The sequence below is a fragment of the Oncorhynchus nerka genome, linkage group LG9a (assembly GCF_034236695.1).
Source record: "Oncorhynchus nerka isolate Pitt River linkage group LG9a, Oner_Uvic_2.0, whole genome shotgun sequence".
Taxonomy (NCBI): domain Eukaryota; kingdom Metazoa; phylum Chordata; class Actinopteri; order Salmoniformes; family Salmonidae; genus Oncorhynchus; species Oncorhynchus nerka.
In genome coordinates this window covers 23,915,108-23,938,978 of record NC_088404.1, presented here as the reverse complement: position 1 = coordinate 23,938,978, position 23,871 = coordinate 23,915,108, and the positions used below count along the sequence as shown (strand labels likewise).

At 47.6% G+C, this 23,871-nt stretch overlaps 1 protein-coding gene across 1 annotated transcript in view; it reads left to right on the top strand.

The window, feature by feature from the left end:
* LOC115134077 (UPF0606 protein KIAA1549-like) overlaps nucleotides 1–23,871 on the top strand; it is a 77,313-nt gene that overhangs the window by 40,677 nt on the left and 12,765 nt on the right. The window contains exons 10-16 of the mRNA XM_065022436.1: nucleotides 7,337–7,511; nucleotides 8,581–8,768; nucleotides 12,874–13,106; nucleotides 14,359–14,507; nucleotides 16,956–17,176; nucleotides 17,964–18,199; nucleotides 18,246–18,252. Of these exons, the coding sequence (XP_064878508.1) occupies nucleotides 7,337–7,511; nucleotides 8,581–8,768; nucleotides 12,874–13,106; nucleotides 14,359–14,507; nucleotides 16,956–17,176; nucleotides 17,964–18,199; nucleotides 18,246–18,252 (1,209 nt within the window). The remainder of the gene's footprint in view (nucleotides 1–7,336; nucleotides 7,512–8,580; nucleotides 8,769–12,873; nucleotides 13,107–14,358; nucleotides 14,508–16,955; nucleotides 17,177–17,963; nucleotides 18,200–18,245; nucleotides 18,253–23,871) is intronic.

The following is a 23,871-nucleotide window of genomic DNA, read 5'->3' as shown; positions in this document are numbered from 1 at the left end:
CCAATACCTTGACTTTGTTGTCCTTAAGCCATTTTGCCACAACTTTGGAAGTATGCTTGGGGTCATTGTCCATTTGGAAGACCCATTTGCGACCAAGTTTTAACTTCCTACTAGAGGTCAACCGATTATGATTTTTCAACGCCGATACCGATTATTGGAGAACCAAAAGGCCGATACCGATTAATAGGCCGATTTATTTAAAGAAATTGTTTGTAAGAATGACAATTACAACAATACTGAATGAACACTTATTTTAACTTAATATAATACATCAATAAAATCTATTTAGCCTCAAGTAAATAATGAAACATGTTCAATTTGGTTTAAATAATGCAAAAACAAAGTGTTGGAGAAGAAAGTAAAAGTGCAATATGTGCTATGTAAGAAAGCTAACATTTCAGTTCCTTGCTCAGAACATGAGAACATATGAAAGCTGGTGGTTCCTTTTAACATGAGTCTTCAATATTCCCAGGTAAGAAGTTTTAGGTTGTAGTTATTATAGGAATTATAGGACTATTTCCCTCTATACCATTTGTATTTCATTAACCTTTGACTATTGGATGTTCTTATAGGCAGTTTAGTATTGCCAGTGTAATACTATAGCTTCCATCTCTCTCCTCGCTCCTCCCTGGGCTCGAACCAGCAACACAACGACAACAGCCACCATTGAAGCAGTGTTACCCATGCAGAGCAAGGGGAACAACTACTAGAAGGCTCAGAGCGAGTGACGTTTGAAACGTCAGCGCAATGCTTGACGCACAACGAAGAGCTGCTGGCAAAACGCACTAAAGTGCTGTTTCAATGAATGTTTACGCGCCTGCTTCTGCCTACCACCGCTCAGTCAGATACTTAGATACTTGTATGCTTGTATGCTCAGTCAGATTATATGCAACGCAGGACACGCTAGATAATAACTAGTAATATCATCAACCATGTGTAGTGAACTAATGATTATGATTGATTGTTTTTTTTATAAGATAAGTTTAATGCTAGCTAGCAACTTACCTTGCCTTACTGCATTCGCGTAACAGGCAGTCTCCTTGTGGAGTGCAACGAGAGAGAGGCAGGTCGTTATTGGTTGGACTAGTTAACTGTAAGGTTGCAAGATTGGATCCCCCGACCTGACAAGGTGAAAATATGTCTTTCTGCCCCTGAACAAGGCAGTTAACCCACCGTTCCTAGGCCGTCATTGAAAATAAGAATGTGTTCTTAACTGACTTGCCTAGTTAAATAAAGGTATAAAAAAAATACAAATCGGCGCCCAAAAACACAGATTTACGATTGTTATGAAAACTTGAAATCGGCCCTAATTAATCAGCCATTCCGATTAATTGGTCAACCTCTATTCCTAACTGATGTATTGAGATGTTGCTTCAATGTATCCACATAATTTTCCAGCCTCATGATGCCATCCATTTTGTGAAGTGCACCAGTCCCTCCTGCAGCAAAGCACCCCCACACATGATGCTGCAACCCCGTGCTTCACGGTTGGGATGGTATTCATCGGCTTTCAAGCCTCCCCCTTTTCCTCCAAACATAACAATGGTCATTATGGACAAACAGTTCTATTTTTGTTTCATCAGACCAGAGGACATTTCTCCAAAAAGTACGATCTTTGCCCCCCATGGGCAGTTGCAAACCGCAGTTGCAAACCACTTTTCGCACCAAAATATGTTCATCTCTAGGAGACAGAATGCGTCTCCTTCCTGAGTGGTATGACGGCTGCAAGGTCCCATGGTGTTTATACTTGCTTACTATTGTTTGTACAAATGAACATGGTACCTTCAGGCATTTCAGGCATTCAGCCATGCCCAGAAATCTGCTCCTTTTATTCTTTGTCCCCAACGCTCTAGGCGACCAGTTTTGATAGCCTTTAGCCGCACCCTCATACTACTCCTCCTCTGTTCCGCGGGTGATGTGGAGGTAAACCCAGGCCCTGCATGTCCCCAGGCACCCTCATTTGTTGACTTCTGTGATCGAAAAAGCCTTGGTTTCATGCATGTCAACATCAGAAGCCTCCTCCCTAAGTTTGTTTTACTCACTGCTTTAGCACACTCTGCTAACCCTGATGTCCTTGCCGTGTCTGAATCCTGGCTCAAAAATTTGGAGATTTCCATACCCAACTATAACATTTTCCGTCAAAATAGAACTGCCAAAGGGGGAGGAGTTGCAGTCTACTGCAGAGATAGCCTGCAAAGTAATGTCATACTTTCCAGGTCCATACCCAAACAGTTCAAACTACTAATTTTTAAAATTACTCCCTCCAGAAATAAGTCTCTCACTGTTGCCGCCTACTACCGACCCCCCTCAGCTCCCAGCTGTGCCCTGGACACTATTTGTGAATTGATCGCCCCCCATCTAGCTTCAGAGTTTGTTCTGTTAGGTGACCTAAACTGGGATATGCTTAACACCCCGGCAGTCCTACAATCTAAGCTAGATGCCCTCAATCTCACACAAATCATCAAGGAACCCACCAGGTACAACCCTAAATCTGTAAGCAAGGGCACCCTCATAGACGTCATCCTGACCAACTGGCCCTCCAAATACACCTCCGCTGTCTTCAACCAGGATCTCAGCGATCACTGCCTCATTGCCTGTATCTGCTACGGATCCGCAGTCAAACGACCACCCCTCATCACTGTCAAACGCTCCCTAAAACACTTCTGTGAGCAGACCTTTCTAATCGACCTGGCCCGGGTATCCTGGAAGGATATTGACCTCATCCCGTCAGTTGAGGATGCCTGGTCATTCTTTAAAAGTAACTTCCTCACCATTTTAGATAAGGATGCCATTTTAGTCAATCAACCTTCCGGGATGAAACCCCACCTCTTTAAGGAATACCTAGGATAGGATAAAAAATAAAAGCAGAACTAAGTTCCACATGTCATAATGAAAGCCCAATTTGTGGTTCACTCCTAAAGACTTAAATGTAAATGTAAATGTAAAAAATGCAGAACTAAGAACAGATATAGCCCTTGGTTCACTCCAGACCTGACTGCCCTCGACCAGCACAAAAACATCCTGTGGCGGACTGCAATAGCATCGAATAGCGATATGCAACTGTTCAGGGATGTCAGGAACCAATACACGCAGTCAGTCAGGAAAGCAAAGGCCAGCTTCTTCAGGCAGAAATTTGCATCCTGTAGCTCTAACTCCAAAAAGTTCTGGGACACTGTGAAGTCCATGGAGAACAAGAGCACCTCATCACAGCTGCCCACTGCACTGAGGCTAGGTAACACGGTCACCACCGATAAATCCATGATTATCGAAAACTTCAACAAGCATTTCTCAACGGCTGGCCATGCCTTCCTCCTGGCTACTCCAACCTCGGCCAACAGCTCCGCCCCCCCCGCAGCTACTCGCCCAAGCCTCTCCAGGTTCTCCTTTACCCAAATCCAGATAGCAGATGTTCTGAACGAGCTGCAAAACCTGGACCCGTACAAATCAGCTGGGCTTGACAATCTGGACCCTCTATTTCTGAAACTATCCGCCGCCATTGTCGCAACCCCTTTTACCAGCCTGTTCAACCTCTCTTTCATATCGTCTGAGATCCCCAAGGATTGGAAAGCTGCCGCAGTCATCCCCCTCTTCAAAGGGGGAGACACCCTGGACCCAAACTGTTACAGACCTATATCCATCCTGCCCTCAGGTCGCTCCTACCAGGTGGCGTGGCGAGAATCTGTCTCCTCACCACGCGCTCTCACCACTGGTGTCCCCCAGGGCTCTGTTCTAGGCCCTCTCCTATTCTCGCTATACACCAAGTCACTTGGCTCTGTCATAACCTCACATGGTCTCTCCTATCATTGCTATGCAGACGACACACAATTAATCTTCTCCTTTCCCCCTTCTGATGACCAGGTGGCGAATCGCATCTCTGCATGTCTGGCAGACATATCAGTGTGGATGACGGATCACCACCTCAAGCTGAACCTCGGCAAGACGGAGCTGCTCTTCCTCCCGGGAAGGACTGCCCGTTCCATGATCTCGCCATCACGGTTGACAACTCCATTGTGTCCTCCTCCCAGAGCGCTAAGAACCATGGCGTGATCCTGGACAACACCCTGTCGTTCTCAACTAACATCAAGGCGGTGGCCCGTTCCTGTAGGTTCATGCTCTACAACATCCGCAGAGTACGACCCTGCCTCACACAGGAAGCGGCGCAGGTCCTAATCCAGGCACTTGTCATCTCCCGTCTGGATTACTGCAACTCGCTGTTGGCTGGGCTCCCTGCCTGTGCCATTAAACCCCTACAACTCATCCAGAACGCCGCAGCCCGTCTGGTGTTCAACCTTCCCAAGTTCTCTCACGTCACCCCGCTCCTCCGCTCCTCCACTGGCTTCCAGTTGAAGCTCGCATCCGCTACAAGACCATGGTGCTTGCCTACGGAGCTGTGAGGGGAACGGCACCTCAGTACCTCCAGGCTCTGATCAGGCCCTACACCCAAACAAGGGCACTGCGTTCATCCACCTCTGGCCTGCTCGCCTCCCTACCACTGAGGAAGTACAGTTCCCGCTCAGCCCAGTCAAAACTGTTCGCTGCTCTGGCCCCCCAATGGTGGAACAAACTCCCTCACGACGCCAGGACAGCGGAGTCAATCACCACCTTCCGGAGACACCTGAAACCCCACCTCTTTAAGGAATACCTAGGATAGGATAAAGTAATCCTTCTCACCCCCCCCCTTAAAAGATTTAGATGCACTATTGTAAAGTGGCTGTTCCACTGGATGTCATAAGGTGAACGCACCAATTTGTAAGTCGCTCTGGACAAGAGCATCTGCTAAATGACTTAAATGTAAATGTCTATCTAAGGTCTTCGAAAGCCAAGTCAACAAACAGATCACTGACCATCTCGAATCCCAGCGTACCTTCTCCGCTGTGCAATCTGGTTTCCGAGCCGGTCACGGGTGCACCTCAGCCACGCTCAAGGTACTAAACAATATCATAACCGCCATCGATAAAAGACAGTACTGTGCAGCAGTCTTCATCGACCTTGCCAAGGCTTTCGACTCTGTCAATCACCATATTCTTATCGGCAGACTCAGTAGCCTCGGTTTTTCTGATGACTGTCTTGCCTGGTTCACCAACTACTTTGCAGACAGAGTTCAGTGTGTCAAATCGGAGGGCATGCTGTCCAGTCCTCTGGCAGTCTCTATGGGGGTGCCACAGGGTTAAATTCTCGGGCCGACTCTTTTCTCTGTATATATCAATGATGTTGCTCTTGCTGCGGGCGATTCCCTGATCCACCTCTACGCAGACGACACCATTCTGTATACTTCCGGCCCGTCCTTGGACACTGTGCTATCTAACCTCCAAACGAGCTTTAATGCCATACAACACTCCTTCCGTGGCCTCCAACTGCTCTTAAACGCTAGTAAAACCAAATGCATGCTTTTCAACCGTTCGCTGCCTGCAGCCGCACGCCCGACTAGCATCACCACCCTGGATGGTTCCGACCTAGAATATGTGGACATCTATAAGTACCTAGGTGTCTGGCTAGACTGTAAACTCTCCTTCCAGACTCATATCGAACATCTCCAATCTAAAATCAAATCTAGAGTCGGCTTTCTATTCCGCAACAAAGCCTCCTTCACTCACGCCGCCAAACTTACCCTAGTAAAACTGACTATCCTACCGATCCTCGACTTCGGCGATGTCATCTACAAAATAGCTTCCAACACTCTACTCAGCAAACTGGATGCAGTTTATCACAGTGCCATCCGTTTTTGTTACTAAAGCACCTTATACCACCCACCACTGCGACCTGTATGCTCTAGTCGGCTGGCCCTCGCTACATATTCGTCGCCAGACCCACTGGCTCCAGGTCATCTACAAGTCCATGCTAGGTAAAGCTCCGCCTTATCTCAGTTCACTGGTCACGATGGCAACACGCAGCAGGTGTATCTCACTGATCATCCCTAAAGCCAACACCTCATTTGGCCGCCTTTCGTTCCAGTTCTCTGCTGCCTGTGACTGGAACGAATTGCAAAAATTGCTGAAGTTTGAGACTTTTATCTCCCTCACCAATTTCAAACATCTGCTATCTGAGCAGCTAACCGATCGCTGCAGCTGTACATAGTCTATCGGTAAATAGCCCACCCAATTTTACCTACCTCATCCCCATACTGTTTTTATTTATTTACTTTTGTGCTCTTTTGCACACCAATATCTCTACCTGTACATGACCATCCGATCATTTATCACTCCAGTGTTAATCTGCAAAATTGTAATTATTTGCCTACTTCCTCATGCCTTTTGCACACAATGTATATTCTTTTTTTCTACTGTGTTATTGACTTGTTAATTGTTTACTCCATGTGTAACTCTGTGTTGTCTGTTCACACTGCTATGCTTTATCTTGGCCAGGTCGCAGTTGCAAATGAGAACTTGTTCTCAACTAGCCTACCTGGTTAAATAAAGGTGAAATAAAAACATAATTTTGGGGGGAAATTGCTCCCAAGGATGAGCCAGACTTGTGGAGGTCTACATTTTTTTCTGAGGTCTTGGCTGATTTCTTTTGATTTTCCCATGATGTCAAGCCAAGAGGCACAGAGTTTGAAGGTAGGCCTTGAAATACATCCACAGGTACACCTCCAATTGACTCAAATGATGTCAATTAGCCTATCAGAAGCTTCTAAAGCCATGACGCATTTTCTGTAATTTTCCAAGCTGTTTAAAGGCACAGTCAACTTAGTGTTTGTAAACTTCTAACCCACTGGAATTGTGATACAGTGAATTATAAGTTAAATAATCTGTCTGTAAACAATTGTTAGAATTACTTGTGTCATGCACAAAGTAGATGTCCTAACCGACTTGCCAAAACTATAGTTTGTTAACAAGAAATGTGTGCAGTGGTTGAAAAACTAGTTTTAATGACTCCAACCTATGTGTATGAAAACTTCCAACTTCAACTGTTTCTACTGTAGTAGGTCAAAGCTGTGTGTTGGAAAACCTTGGTACAGCATGGGTGAAATAGGCATCGTGGTGCTCATGTGAATTTCCTTTCTTTTTTTGCTTTAGACCAATTCCGATTCTCACTTTAAATGTATTTTTTTGTTTTTAATAGTTGTTGGGTAACAGTTAAATTAAACCAGGTGGGGTTGCAAAATTCAAGTAACTTTCCCAAAATTCCCAGTTTTTCCCAGAACTCCTGGTTGGAGGGTTCCTTAATTTCCTGTTTATTCCTTCATAATTGAAGGAATCTTCCAACCAGGATTTCTGGAAAACAGGGGAATTTTTGGAAAGTTACTGACATGTTGCAACCCTAGTACCAGGCATTGTCGCAGCAAGCTTTCTAGTCTAGAACTGTGATGTTAACAGTAACACACATCTCCCTGCAGATTGTGAGTACGACCAGGCTGGTGGGAGCGGACCACCCTCTGGATATGGTGTACTTTGTGGACCAGCTAGGACAGCGGTTGCCTGCCATCACCACGGCCAACATGCTGAACAGACTGGATGTGCAAAGGGCAGCCATCGTGTTGGGCTACAGAGTACAGGGCATCCTGGCTACACGTAAGTAGAGCCTTAGCGTGGTTAGAAATGGCAAGACAGCACAAAAAGGGTAAGTCTACCTGCCCACGCTACCTTTACTGGAGTTGAAAGGAACTGAACTCAGTTCAATTGGAATATGTATGAAGGACCCTAATGTATACACAGTAATCAGCTTTGATGTATAGAGCGCCTCCTCCCTACTGTATCCAGGCACCAGTGCATTCTTTGGCACAGAATAGTGTTCATTAAGATTTTCATTTCATTAAGATCAAAGGTCAGTAAATAAATTAAAAGTATACAGACTAATTGCTCAGTATATGTTGGTGTTTATTTGGCAGCGTTTGAACTGATTACCTCATCCTATACACTGGGCCAAATGCTTCACCTCATTATATATCTATGTTGGAGATGTAGGAGTCGAAGCACCTCAAGGGACTTCTGTCCCTGCTTTAAGCCTGCTCTTATGGCAAGTGAGGTTTTTCCCAGGGGATACGACAAGCCTTAATTTCAGAGTAGCAGCAGAAGAACAGAACCTCTGTAAGATGTGTGTAACACAGTGTGTAGCATGCAGTGTAACTACTGTAGCTGTTTATGAATGAACTCCGTGTGGATGTGACGTGGTGGAGTTGGACCAAGGTGCAGAGAATGGATCAGACGAGGAATCAAAGGTTTCGGATAACGTAAATACTTCACCGATAAAATAAGGAAACAGAAGGATCACAGTAATACTTAAACATAAATAAAAACATTAAGTCTAGAACGTACTCAGGCGACACACAAGGAAACCGAAATCAAGCTTCTGTGAACAAGAACAGAAAACACACCTCTTTTAAAAGGGAAATCATAATGAACTGATAAGCAACACCTGAGTAACAAAGAAAGGAACCATGATAGTGGAAGTTTGGAATTCTGATGGGGATGGGGACATAAACACGTAGACACAGACAGACGTATACACACATGCAAGCATACACACACACACACACACACACAAAGACATACCGACATGCACACGCATGTAATTACACACTCCATAATGTTGTATGCCATGTTATATGTTATTGATGTATCTATGGCCATTTTCCTGTAGCTGTGGAGAAGGTGGCAGGGTACCCTCCTCCAGACACGGAGAACACCAGCATGTGGATCATCATAGGCGTGGTGGTGCCGCTAGGCGTGGTCATCGTCATCATCTCCATCCTCTACTGGAAGCTGTGTCGCACCGACAAGTTGGAGTTCCAGCCCGACGCCATGACCACTGTCCAGCAAAGACAGAAGGTGAGGAGAGGAGGAGGGACGATGGACCAAGAGCATGGTCCTAGTCCCCTGTTTCTCTCTGTGTTTATTCCCCTCTTTTAACCTGCTGTCATCATCTTTCCATCTCTGGATGTGTTGGCTCTTACATGTTATGTTGCCTGTCTCTGTCCATAACCACTGTTTTATATGTGCCTATTCTACACAGACTACGTTGGATTAGTTTCAGCCTTTTCTGTTCTAAACATTTTTCTAACTCTATGTATCCCTCTCTGGCCTATCTACAGCACCTCTGTATGTGGTATATTGTATTGTTAGTTATCTCTCACACTGACAGCTATTTTTCCTCCTCTACCTTCACACACAGCATGGAGAGATTTGTGTTATCAGCCAGTCGGCTCCTCTGTGTCTCTCCACTGTTTGTGTTATACAGTTATCTCCCCTCTTAAGGACATATCTGTATCCAGGCCTCTATATCTCCCTGGCAGTGCATTCCTCACCTCCTACTTGTTATTATTTGAGGGCTGTAGTTCTCACACTATGGGGAGTTGTGGTGGTCTCAGGTTTGATCTCTGTGGGGTGAAGCCTAACTTCATCTTCAGTCGAATTTTCACTTAGTCATCCATTGATGTCAATGGGAGACCAAGTGAAAATGTGACTTAAGTGGGATTAGCCGCTGTGCTGATAGGCTGTACTGTATGGGAGCTTAGAGTAGTAGAGTACTATCTCTCTCCCCTGCTGCCAGTGATCCAGTCTCATGCTGGAGAGGATCACAGGCTCCCTATGTGGCAGCAGCCCATGCTTGAGAGAGGATCACAGGCTCCCTATGTGGCAGCAGCCCATGCTTGAGAGAGGATCACAGGCTCCCTATGTGGCAGCAGCCCATGCTTGAGAGAGGATCACAGGCTCGCTATGTGGCAGCAGCCCATGCTTGAGAGAGGATCACAGGCTCCCTATGTGGCAGCAGCCCATGCTTGAGAGAGGATCACAGGCTCCCTATGTGGCAGCAGCCCATGCTTGAGAGAGGATCACAGGCTCCCTATGTGGCAGCAGCCCATGCTTGAGAGAGGATCACAGGCTCGCTATGTGGCAGCAGCCCATGCTTGAGAGAGGATCACAGGCTCCCTATGTGGCAGCAGCCCATGCTTGAGAGAGGATCACAGGCTCGCTATGTGGCAGCAGCCCATGCTTGAGAGAGGATCACAGGCTCCCTATGTGGCAGCAGCCCATGCTTGAGAGAGGATCACAGGCTCCTATGTGGCAGCAGCCCATGCTTGAGAGAGGATCACCGGCTCCCTATGTGGCAGCAGCCCATGCTTGAGAGAGGATCACAGGCTCGCTATGTGGCAGCAGCCCATGCTTGAGAGAGGATCACAGGCTCCCTATGTGGCAGCAGCCCATGCTTGAGAGAGGATCACAGGCTCCCTATGTGGCAGCAGCCCATGCTTGAGAGAGGATCACAGGCTCCCTATGTGACAGCAGCTCATGCTTGAGAGAGGATCACAGGCTCCCTATGTGGCAGCAGCCCATGCTTGAGAGAGGATCACAGGCTCCCTATGTGGCAGCAGCCCATGCTTGAGAGAGGATCACAGGCTCCCTATGTGGCAGCAGCCCATGCTTGAGAGAGGATCACAGGCTCCCTATGTGGCAGCAGCCCATGCTTGAGAGAGGATCACAGGCTCGCTATGTGGCAGCAGCCCATGCTTGAGAGGATCACAGGCTCGCTATGTGACAGCAGCCCATGCTTGAGAGGATCACAGGCTCGCTATGTGACAGGCAGCCCAACAGTAATTGGCTCTCGCTGCAGTAAGGCACAGCAGCTGTGTTCTTGCCCAGGGCTGCTCCCACACTACTGCAGCTCCACACAGCTCTACAAGATCCCCCTGGCTGACAGTAACACGCATACATGGACACACACACACAGAGACACCCTGCATAATACACACTCGTTGCTATCCAGACAGACAGGATGTGCTCTGACTACTGCTGCTGCTGCTGGGGGCTTTCTAATGTCTGTCCTCCTGGTATCACACAGACACACATGCTGCCCCTCATATACTGTCCTGCTCTGCTATTATTAGACTGCCTGGTCTGTCTGTGTTGTTGTTATGGGTTACCCTGTCTCTGATTGATCTGTCTGTCTGCCTTTTCCTCAGCCTCTGACCTCTCTGTCCAGCTGGAATGAGGCAAATGCAGATTAATATGTACAAGCATCTATCCTTCCTTACCTCAGTCTAAGACCTCTACCATCCATCAATCACGTAACACCTCTCCTCTTTCCATTTCCATCTCTTTTCTTCTTTCTATTTCTGTTCAGTCCGCTCAACCTTTCAGGGAATCATCGTTCAGGGAATCAAGGTCTCCTCTTCCAATCAAGAGGCAAATAATGATTACTGAGAGTGAGGAGGAAGAGGAGGGGGAAGAAGAGGAAGAGGAAGATGAGAGAAAGGGGAAGGTACAAAGTAGAAGGTTGTAGTTCGTAGAAGACCCTGAACAGAATGGGGTGTGTAGTGGATTTGAATCTATTGGCAATAAAGTCCCATGGTAGTGAATGGAAAACCCAAGGAGCTGGTCAACTCATCACATGTATCAATCACCATCCCACCCACTGCATCCACTCAGGGACCAAACCTTCCTCCTCCCAAGCCAAAGCCCAAGCAGAAAAGTGAGAGCTATGAGGAGGAAGAAGAGGAGGAGGAAGAAGAGGAGGAGGAAGGAGAGGAGGAAGAAGAAGAGGAGGAAGAGGAAGATGAGAGAAAGGGGAAGGTACAAAGTCGAAGCTAGTAGTTCGTAGAAGACCCTGAAGAGAATGGGTTGTGTAGTGTGTAGTGGATTTGAATCTATTGGTTGTTGTGAGTAGAGAATGATAGCAAATCGGCCCTGTAGTTAAGAGGCAATAAAGTCCCATGGTAGTGAATGGAAGACCCAAGGAGCTGGTCAACTCATCACATGTATCAATCACCATCCCACCCACTGCATCCACTCAGGGACCAAACCTTCCTACTCCCAAGCCAAAGCCCAAGCAGAAAAGTGAGAGCTATGAGGAGGAGGAGGAGGAAGAAGAAGAGGAGGAAGAAGAGGAAGATGAGGAGGAGGAAGAAGAGAAGAAGAAAACCGTGTTGAAAGGGAAGCAGAAGGTACAACGTACTGTAGTAAGATAGTAGTCTTTTCCATATTAGACGTGCTGGCCTGTCTCCAGGCTTTAGAGAGGGCGGGTCAGACACTGAGATGTCATCTAGTCTGGCCTAGTACTCGTGTTTGTGTATTATAGAAAAACAAAGGATTTGTTGAGATCTTGTCTTCATTGTTTTAGATGCTTATCATCATTGCAGTTTTGGAAGTCTCATCCAAATAGGCCATATATTGAATGGATATCATACTATAATGTACAGTATCAGTATAGTAGTTCCTCATCAGACTAGGCCACGGTTTTGACAACAGGTGTAGACTAACAAAATGCTTACTTACTTTTCAATCAGAAATCCTTGTGACCCCACATTACTTTCTCTGCTTTTTATTCATTCATGTTTTTTTTGACTCCCTGCGCTCCCCCCATCACTGTCAGCCCAGTCACCCACTAATCACTACCCCTCCATCTTCCTATCGCTTCGCTCACTCGCTCCTCTCACTCGCCTGCCTGCCCTACTTCTGTCTGTCCTCCCTCCCGCTGCAGTCATACACCTGTAATGAAACTCTAAATGCAGCTGGCAAATCAATGACTGTGATTTTTTTTAATTCTCCCCTCTCTCCCTCCCACCCCCTCTCTCAATCTCTAAATGTTCCCTTTTTTTCTTATTATATATCATCTTGCTCCTGTACCTTTCTCCTCTCTTCCCCCTTCTCTCTCTCCCTCCCTCTCACCTCCTACTCCTGTTCCTCTCTACTCTCTTTTATCCTCCTCTCTCTCTCTCTCTCTCTCTCTCTATGTCTGTCTCTCTGTATCTATTTCTCTCTGTCTCTTTCTCTCTCTCTCTGTCTCTCTCTTTCTCTCTCTCTCTATGTCTGTCTCTCTGAATCTTTTTCTCTCTGTCTCTTTCTCTCTCTCTCTGTCTCTCTGTCTCTTTCTCTCTCTGTCTCTCTCTTTCTCTCTCTCTCTCTGTCTCTCTCTCTCTGTGTCCTCTATCCTCAGCTCCAGGCTCCCAGTGTGAAGGGCTTTGACTTTGCAAAGCTGCACCTGGGCCAGCACAGTAAAGATGACATCATGGTAATCCAGGAGCCTGGTGCCCCCGGGCCCCCACCACCCATCTCCAACACCAAGGAGAGTGCCGCCACCTCCAAGAACGGTGAGGTCCCCACCCCCAGGTCAAAAGGGACCTCCGTCTCCTCCACCAAGGCGTCCCGCAGCACACGCAGGCGAGGAAGGTCAGTAGCCCCCCACAGTTTTTGTGACTGCGTGCTTGCTTGCGTGCTCCTCATTCACCTCAGCAGAGAGATTCAAGTAGAAAAATGCTTTGAAAGATGTTCCATTCACAACAGAACATCTTAAACAATTATTAATACAATACAGTACAATAGATATTTGTTGTCTTTTGTTAGGGGAATTCCTTCTATGCGATATAAGCCAGGTAGAAAATATAAAAGCAGTAACATGTACTTTCTACTGGTGCCCGCTCAATCGGCACCATGACCTACACACCAGTTTCAGAGTAACCTAACGCTGGCCTCTTCACAGTCACACCACCACAGCTAAATCAATGGTGTCAATACGAGATGGTCTATTCTCGTGAGACAGAATGGTCGCTCTGACTAAAAGATCATTTCTTCTCGCTAATTGCTTTAGCTAATAGCAGATAAATTAGGCTTGAATGCTAGAGTGGCACTGAGCACTCTCAATCCGGTGATGAGTGTGATGGGTTGCTGTCACATTGTCACTAATGTAGAGCATTAAAAGAGATGTCTTCCATTCTGGACAGCTGAATTTAATGATACTGTCAATGGGAATAATACTGGTGATTGATTATGACAAAAAGTTTCTTTCTTTCGAAGAAAAGCCATTACAAAAAGGATTTCCCCTGATGGATTGATAACTATAGTGTTTTGTTCTGTTGACCTATTTTAAAAAGCACTATTTTGTTCATTAAAATAACATAAAATTGATCAGAAATACAGTGTAGCCATTGTTAATGTTGTAAATGACTATTGTAGCAGGAAACGGCTGTTTTTTAAAATGGAATATCTACATAGGCGTACAGAGGCTCATTATCAGCAACCATCACTTCTGTGTTCCAATGGCACGTTGTGTTAGTAAATCCAAGTTTATCTTTTTTTAAATTTTTTACTAGAAACTTGGATTAGCTTACACAATGTGCCATTGGAACACAGAAGTGATGGTTGCTGATAATGCGCCTCTGTACTCCTATGTAGATATTCCATTTAAAAAATATGCCGTTTCCAGCTCCAATAGTTATTTACAACATTAACAATATCTACGCTGTATTTCTGATCAATTTGATGTTATTTTAATGAAAAAAATAATTGCTTTTAAAAACGAGGACATTTCTAACTGACCCCAAACTTTTGAACGGTAGTGTATGTGTGGCACGTATCGTATGTGTTCTTACATGTGTGCATGTACACCTATTTGCTTCAATGACATGGGTGTGCGTGTTTTCAGGGACAGGATCTCTCCGTCGGACAGGGACTCCATGGTGAGCGCTGGGTCCGGTGATCGTGAGAAGGAGTTAGCCGAGGAGAACCTGAGAGCCTTCGCCATGCCCAACGACAGCAAGCAGGCCCGCAAGATCCCAATCAATGTTTTAAATGGCAAGTGTCCATGGCAACATTGGATCACATCCATGCTCTCACGTACACAAAGAGAAGAGGAGGAGGAGGGGGAGGAGAGGGGAGAGAGACAAAGAGAAAGAGCAACTCATGTTGAGAGGTTAAACAGGAGAATAGAGAGACTGAGGAAGAGATACAAGCAACTGATGGATAGACCAGGAGCGAAGGAGAGACAGAGAGACAGAAGGAAGAGAGACTGCGTTAGTGTGAAAGGGGGGTAGGCCTGTCTAGTGCCCCTCTGGCCTGGTTGCTTGAGTGTGTAAACTGTGCAGACAGGGTCAACGCCAGCCACGCACAGACTAAACCTGACTCACCACAGAGGAAAAGTTCCAGCAGTACGACGTCACATCCCTTCCTCCTGCACTCTGCCGTACAATCACACACACTCACATTGTGTCTTATCAACACACACACACTGCCTCTCTCACACACACACTGCCTCTCTCACACACACACTACCTCTCATAAACACACACTACCTCTCGCACACACATTCTACCTCTCAAGGCTGCTCCTCAGCATGCTAAACACAGCCTCCGTCCCTTTTCCCCTCAGTCTAAATAGGCTTAGCTGAGGCTAGGAGACCAAATGTTATTATCAGCACTGGCATTTCTTCTTCTAAATGAGTTGCTCTGTCCTCTGTCTGTCCTGATTCTGCTATATCCAAGACCTGACATAGCACTCAGAGTAGTGTATACACATGGTCCAAGACCTGACATAGCACTCAGAGTAGTGTATACACATAGTCCAAGACCTGACATAGCACTCAGTAGTGTGTACACATGGTCCAAGACCTGACATAGCATATACACATGGTTCAAGACCTGACATAGCACTCAGTAGTGTATACACATGGTCTAAGACCTGACATAGCATATGCACATGGTCCAAGACCTGACATAGCACTCAGAGTAGTGTATACACATGGTCCAAGACCTGAAATAGCACTCAGAGTAATGTATACACATGGTCCAAGACCTGACATAGCACTCAGAGTAGTGTATACACATGGACTAAGACCTGACATAGCGTATACACATGGTCCAAGACCTGACATAGCACTCAGTAGTGTATACACATGGTCCAAGACCTGACATAGCACTCAGAGTAGTGTATACACATGGTCCAAGACCTGACATGGTAGCATGGTCCAAGACCTGACATAGCATATGCACATGGTCCAAGACCTGACATAGCACTCAGAATAGTGTATACACATGGTCCAAGACCTGACATAGCACTCAGAATAGTGTATACACGTGGTCCAAGACCTGACATAGGACTCAGAGTAGCGTATACACATGGTCCAAGACCTGACATAGCACTCACTAGTGTATACACATGGTCCAAGACCTGACATAGCACTCAGAATAGTGTATACACATGGTCCAAGACCTGACATAGCACTCAGAATAGTGTATACACATGGTCCAAGACCTGACATAGCACTCAGAGTAGTGTATACACAACTATGATGAGATAGTGCAGAGCTATGCTAAGACTTGAAGTATTTTTTCTAATGTCAGACTGTCTCTGACCTAGGTCTATTGAAATGTGAGGACAAACTGTAGCTTATGTCAATATATTTCAAACAGGATTGCATTCTTTTTAACTTCTATCTTGCTTTCTGTCTGCTGTTTTCCCTTAACTTTGTGGCTTGCAGGAAAGAATAGAATTGGTAAGAGTTCTTCTTCTGTCTGTCGGTGTTGTAGACATGAGGCTTTGTGACTTGTAGCTGCTGTCTGTGTGACCGTGATGTGACGTCCATTATGTTGTGATTGCTTTGTGTTGTGCATCTCATCAATCACCACTATTGAGCTGTCACCTCCCAGAGGTGGGGAACAATGAATCTTGAACAACAAGCTTAGACCTTTTTATTGTAGTTCCTTGTAGGCTACCAAACATCTGAATAAGTGTCTAACATTGGTAAACATCAGACATGTCATCATTACAAATCATCTGGTTAATGGTTAAATGATTCATCCAATTCAGTGCTGATAAGAATCATCCGTGCACAGAGAATGCTAGTTAATGTAAAAGAGAATTTGTTCTCATTTGTTCTCATTGACTTCCCTTGCTGAGTAAAGGATTAGCCCCCTGGTGGTGTAAAGAGTTACATGACACCTGTGACTTTTTTTATTTAACCTTTATTTAACTAGGCAAGTCCGTTATGAATAAATTTGTATTTACAATGACGGCCTACAACGGCCAAACCCAGACGACCCTTTGCCAATTGTGCACCGCCCTATGGGACTCCCAATCACGTCCAGTTGTGATACAGCCTGGAATCGAACTACGGTGTTTGTAGTGGTGCCTCTAGCACTGAGATGCAGTGCCTTAGACCACTGCGCCCCTCGGGAGCCCCTTCAAACTTCCAGACCTTGCCTGGTTGTGATGTTGACCTTAATCAATCTCCCTGGTCTCTTTCAGGTCCTCCTCCCATGAACGGCCATGACGAGCATCTCTCCTCTGCCTCCATCTTTGAGCATGTGGACCGCATGTCGCGCTCAGCCGACGGCACCCGTCGCCTGTCCAATAAGATTCAGCTGATCGCCATGCAGCCCATGGCTGTCCCGCCCCAGCACCACAGCCCCACTGTCAACGGTATTAACGGCAGAGGGCCAGAGACACACAGCAGCTTTAACAAGGAGGTGAGACACTGACCCGCCCACACACTAACACTCTTACTCAGACATGTATACAGGTTACAGTAATGTCATTCATTACCTTACATGGAGCATGTATAAACAGTAGAGGTCTGTGATCCTCTCTATTCTCCCTCCTGTCTGGACATACAGAGAAAATGGATTTTATGTCAATGAGACTAACCTACAGAGTGTAGAAAACATCAGGAACACCTGCCCTTTCATGACATAGACTGACCAGGTGAAAGCTAGGATCCCTTATTGATGTCACTTGTTAAATTCACTTCAATCAGTGTGGATTAAGGAGAGGAGACAGGTTAAAGAAAGATTTTTAAGCCTTGATTGTATGTTTGTGCCATTCTGAGGCTGAATGGCAAGACAAAATATTGAAGTGCCTTTGAACGGGGTATGGTAGTATGTGCCAGGCACACCGGTTTGAGTGTGTCAAGAACTGCAACGCTGCTGGGTTTTTCACATCCAACAATTTCCCGTGTGTATCAGGAATGGTCCACCACCCAAAGGACATCCAAACAATTTGACACAACTGTGGGAAGCATTGGAGTCAATATGGGCAGCATCCCTGTGGAACGCTTTCAACACCTTGTAGAGTCCATGCCCTGACGAATTGAGGCTGTTCTGAGGGCAAAAAGGGGTGCAACTCAATATTAGGAAGGGGTTCCTCATGTTTTATACACTCAGTGAATATAAATCATGGTTAAATGAAATAAACATTATGTATAGTAAAGTTGCGTCTGGCCAGGTGTTTCTCACTGCAGTCATGTCTATTACTTAGATCCAGGTGGCGTTGAGGCATAAGTCTGAGATCGAGCACCACCGTAACAAGATCCGTCTGCGGGCCAAGAGGAAGGGTCACTATGACTTCCCTGCCATGGACGACCTGGTAGACAATGGTCTGACCACTGACTCCAAGGACCAGGACCACATCTACCACAAGGCCCAGATGCAGATCGACAAGATCCTGAACCCTGACATCCACATGCCCTCACTGTTCATGGAGCCTAAAAAGAGGTCAGGTTTTTTGGGGGTAGGGGAGGGGTAGGGTGCACACAGGGAGGGGTAGGGTGCACACAGGGAGGGGTGTGCGTACAGGGAGGGGTAGGGTGCACACAGGGAGGGTAGGGTGCACACAGGGAGGGGTGCACACAGGGAGGGGGGTGCACACAGGGAGGGGTAGGGTGCACACAGGGGAGGGGTAGGGTGCACACAGGGAGGGGTAGGGTGCACACACAGGGAGGGGTAGGGTGCACACAGGGAGGGGTGCACACAGGGAGGGTGCACACAGGGAGGGGTAGGGTGCACACAGGGAGGGAGTGCACACAGGGAGGGGTGTGCGTACAGGGAGGGGTAGGGTGCACACAGGGAGGGGTAGGGTGCACACAGGGAGGGGTGGGTACAGGGAGGGTAGGGTGCACACAGGGAGGGGTAGGGTGCACACAGGGAGGGTGTGCGTACAGGGAGGGTGCACACAGGGAGGGGTAGGGTGCACACGTACAGGGAGGGGTAGGGTGCACACAGGGAGGGTGTGCGTACAGGGAGGGGTAGGGTGCACACAGGGAGGGGTAGGGTGCACACAGGGGAGGGTGCACACAGGGAGGGTAGGGTGCACACAGGGAGGGTAGGGTGCACACAGGGAGGGGTGTGCGTAGGGTGCACACAGGGAGGGGTAGGGTGCACACAGGGGGAGGGTGCACACAGGGAGGGGTGTGCACACAGGGAGGGGTAGGGTGCACACAGGGAGGGGTAGGGTGCACACAGGGAGGGGAGGGGGGTGTGCACACAGGGAGGGGTAGGGTGCACACAGGGGGGGGTAGTACAGGGAGGGTGCAGGGACACAGGGAGGGGTAGGGTGGTGCACACAGGGAGGGTAGGGTGCACACAGGGAGGGGTGCACACAGGGAGGGTAGGGTGCACACAGGGGAGGGGTGCACACAGGGAGGGGGTGCACACAGGGAGGGGGTGCACACAGGGAGGGTAGGGTGCACACAGGGAGGGTGCACACAGGGAGGGTAGGGTGCAGGGAGGGGTAGGGTGCACACAGGGGGGGTGCACACAGGGAGGGGGGTGCACACAGGGAGGGGGGTAGGGGTGCACACAGGGAGGGGTAGGGTGCACACAGGGAGGGGGTGCACACAGGGAGGGCACACAGGGAGGGTGCACACAGGGAGGGGTAGGGTGCACACAGGGAGGGGTAGGGGCACACAGGGAGGGGTAGTGGTGCAGGGAGGGGTAGGGTGCACACAGGGGAGGGGTAGGGTGCACACGTGCACACAGGGAGGGGTAGGGTGCACACAGGGAGGGGTAGGGTGCACAGGGAGGGTAGGGTGCACACAGGGAGGGGTAGGGTGCACACAGGGAGGGGTAGGGTGCACACAGGGAGGGGTAGGGTGCACACAGGGAGGGGTAGGGTGCACACAGGGGAGGGTGCACACAGGGAGGGGTAGGGTGCACACGGGAGGGGTGTGCACAGGGAGGGGTAGGGTGCACACAGGGAGGGGTAGGGGAGGGGGTAGGGTGCACACAGGGAGGGGTAGGGTGCACACAGGGAGGGGTAGGTGCACACAGGGAGGGTAGGTGCACACAGGGAGGGAGGGAGGGTGCACAGGGAGGGAGGTGGGCACAGGGAGGGTGTGCACAGGGAGGGGTAGGGTGCACACAGGGAGGGTAGGGTGCACACAGGGAGGGGTAGGGTGCACACAGGGAGGGGTAGGGTGGTGCACACAGGGGTGCACACAGGGGGTAGGGTGCACACAGGGAGGGGTAGGGTGCACACAGGGAGGGGTAGGGTGCACACAGGGAGGGGTAGGGTGCACGTAGGGTGCACACAGGGAGGGGTAGGGTGCACACAGGGAGGGGTAGGGTGCACAGGGAGGGGTAGGGTGCACACAGGGAGGGGTAGGGTGCACACAGGGAGGGGTAGGGTGCACACAGGGAGGGGTAGGGTGCACACAGGGAGGGGTAGGGTGCACACAGGGAGGGGTAGGGTGCACACAGGGGAGGGGTAGGGTGCACACAGGGAGGGGTAGGGTGCACACAGGGAGGGGTAGGGTGCAGGGTGCACACAGGGAGGGGTAGGGTGCACACAGGGAGGGGGTGCACACAGGGAGGGTGCACACAGGGAGGGGTGTGCACACAGGGAGGGTAGGGTGCACACAGGGAGGGGTAGGGTGCACACAGGGAGGGGTAGGGTGCACACAGGGAGGGGTAGGGTGCGTACAGGGAGGGGTAGGGTGCGTACAGGGAGGGGTAGGGTGCGTACAGGGAGGGGTAGGGGTGCGTACAGGGAGGGGTAGGGTGCACACAGGGAGGGGTGCACACAGGGAGGGTGCCCACAGGGAGGGGTAGGGTGCACACAGGGAGGGGTAGGGTGCACACAGGGGGAGGGGGTAGGGTGTGCACAGGGAGGGGTAGGGTGCGTGCGTACACAGGGAGGGGTGCGTACAGGGAGGGTGCGTACAGGGAGGGGTAGGGTGCACACAGGGAGGGGTAGGGTGCACACAGGGAGGGGTGTGCGTACAGTAGGCAACATGTATCGGAGAAAGCTGCACACTGCAAAAAGTTCAATCTAAGCAAGTCTAAAGATCTGATATTGAGTGATAATTCACTTAAAAAAAGGGTTTCTTACCAAGCTAAATTATCAAATGTCATATTTCAAGATATTTTTAAAGATATTTCACCTTGATCGTCTTAAGTGTAGTTTTAATAAAATCATTTGATTTTTTTAACCTTTTATTTAACCAGGAAAAACCCATTGAGACCCAGAGTCTCTTTTTCAAGGGAGACATGGCCAAGGCAGCAACAATCAATACATTACATCTTTAAAACATACAACAATACAATACAACAACATGATCCTGCCTAAGAAAAGCATTTACACTCCTCGGTAACAGAGTCCACCATCAATATTTTTTATTCATTCAGTGGCACTAACATATCTAGATGAAGTATGGATTGTAAGACTATTCCATATGTCTGGTGCACAAGAAGAGAAGGCAGTCTTGCCTAATACTGTGAATGTCCTGGGGACTTTAAGTAGCAACCACTTAGCAGAACGGGTATGGTAACTGCTGCTGGTGTAGGAGACCAGACTACAGAGGTAAAGAGGGAGTTCACCCAAAAGGGCTTTGTAGATGAACACATACAAATGTATCTTTCTACGCATATAAAGTGAGGTCCAACTTACCATTTGGTACAAGGTGCAATAGTGGGTGAGTGACTTGGCATTTGTAATAAAGCGCAAGGATGCATGATAAACAGAGTCCAGTCTCTGCAAGACGGAAGTTGAATGCATATACACAAATCACCATAATTACAGAGAGAAAAGTGGCCTGAACAAGCTTCTTTCTATCCATAAGCAAGCCTTATTATGAAAATAAAAACCCAATTTCAATTTAAGCTTTGTCACAAGATTATCCACATGAACGTTAAAGGACAACTTGTCATCCAACCAAATACCTAGGTATTTTTTTATTGAATATCCAAAACATACAATATACTTGTAGTGAGGCCGCTCAACTACTACATCATACCAGTCATCCAACAGACTCCCATTCAGAGTGACACACAGAAGCATCCAGGGTCAATGCCCTGCTCAAGGGCACGTCGACAGATCTCCCACCAGGCCAAATACCTAGGTATTTGTAGGAAGACACTTTTTCAATGGATAAGCCACCAGATGTGACAATGCTAATATTCTCTGGCAGTTCTAGCTCTGGTAAAGGTAATGAATTAATTTTTTTGTATATTCAAGACCAGTTTTTCAGTGACCGAGAAGCAGTCTTTAGAGCTCTTCAACAGCCTGAACCAGAGAAGGAGCACATGAATATATGACTGTATCATCTGTAACTTTGCTGGTTGCATCCCATTTCCCAAATCATGAATAAAAATTGAGAACAACACAGGAGCTAAACGGAACCCTGGGGCACACCTCTATTAATCTAAAGAAAGCTAGTTCCTAAATTACTTGTATTACTCTTTTTTTCTTGTTAAAATAAGCAAAATTATCTGCCAATGACGTTAGATAATTTAGCTAGATAATTATTTTTAAGTTAATTATCACTCTTGTGATATCAGTATGTCTGTATGTTTCTCGTTTTAAAACTTATTCTCAAGAGAATTAGTCATCCAGCTATTTTGACTGTCAGAGAAAAATCATTTTTGGAGATGTTCACCATCCAGAAATGTTTTTGTATAAGACTTTCAGTGTCTTTCAGATTGTTCCGCACTGAGCATTTTGTTATGTTACAGCCTTATTCTAAAATGTATTAAATAAAACATTTTCCTCAACAGTCTACACATAATCAATCAGAAATAAGCTTATTTACATAGGTATTCAGACACTTTGCTATAAGACTCGAAATTGAGCTCAGTTGCGTCCTGTTTCCATTGACCATCCTTGAGATGTTTCTACAACTTGGAGTCCACCTGTGGTAAATTCAATTGATTGGACATGATTTGGAAAGGTACACACCTGTCTATATAAGGTCCCACAGTTGACCGTGCATGTCAGAGCAAAAACCAAGCCATGAGGTCGAAAGAATTGTCCTTAGAGCCCCAAGACAGGACTGTGTCGAGGCACAGATCTGGGGAAGGGTACCAAAACATTTCTGCAGCATTGAATGTCCCCAAGAACCTAGTGGCCTCCATCATTCTTAAATGGAAGAAGTTTGGAACCACCAAGACTCTTCCTAGAGCTGGCCGTCCGGCCAAACTGAGCAATCGGGAGAAAGGCCTTGGTTAGGGAGGTGACCAAGATCCTGATGGTCACTCTGACAGAGCTTCAGAGTTCCTCTGTGGAGATGGGAGAACCTTCCAGAAGGACAAACATCTCTGCAGCACTCCATCAATCAGGCCTTTATCGTGGAGTGACCAGACAGAAGCCACTCCTCAGTAAAAGACACATGACAGCCACTGCTTGGAGTTTGGTCAAAAGGCACCTAAAGATTCTTACACCGTGAGGAACAAGATTCTCTGGTCTGATGAAACCAAAATTGAACTCTTTGGCCTGAATGCCAAGCGTTACATCTGGAGGGCACCTGGCGCCATCCCTACGGTGAAGCATGGTGGTGGCAGCATCATGCTGTGGGGATATTTTTCAGCGGCAGGGACTGGGAGACTAGTCAGGATCAAGGGAAAGATGAATGGAGCAAAGTACAGAGCGATCCTTGATGAAAAACTGCTCCAGAGCACTCAGGACCTCAGACTGAGGCGAAGGTTCACCTTCCGACAGGAAAACAACCCTAAGCACTCAGCTAAGACAGCGCAGGAGTGGCTTCGGGACAAGTCTCTGAATGTCCTTTAGTGGCCCAGCCAGAGCCCGGACTTGAACCTGGTTGAACATCTCTGGAGAGACCTGAAAATAGCTGTGCAGCAACACTCCCAATCCAACCTGACAGCTTGAGAGGATCTCCAGAGAAGAATGAGCGAAACTCCCCAAATACAGGTGTGCCAAGCTTGTAGCGTCAGACCGAAGAAGACTCGGTTGTAATCGCTGCCAAAGGTGCTTCAACAAAGTACTGAATAAAGGGTCTGAATGCTTTAAAACTTTTTTTGCTTTGTCATTATGGGGTATTGTGTGTAGATTGAGGGGATAAAAACAATTTATTCCATTTTAGAATAAGGCTGTAACAAAATGTGGAACTATTCAAGGGGTCTGAAAATTTTCCAAATGCACTGTATAACAT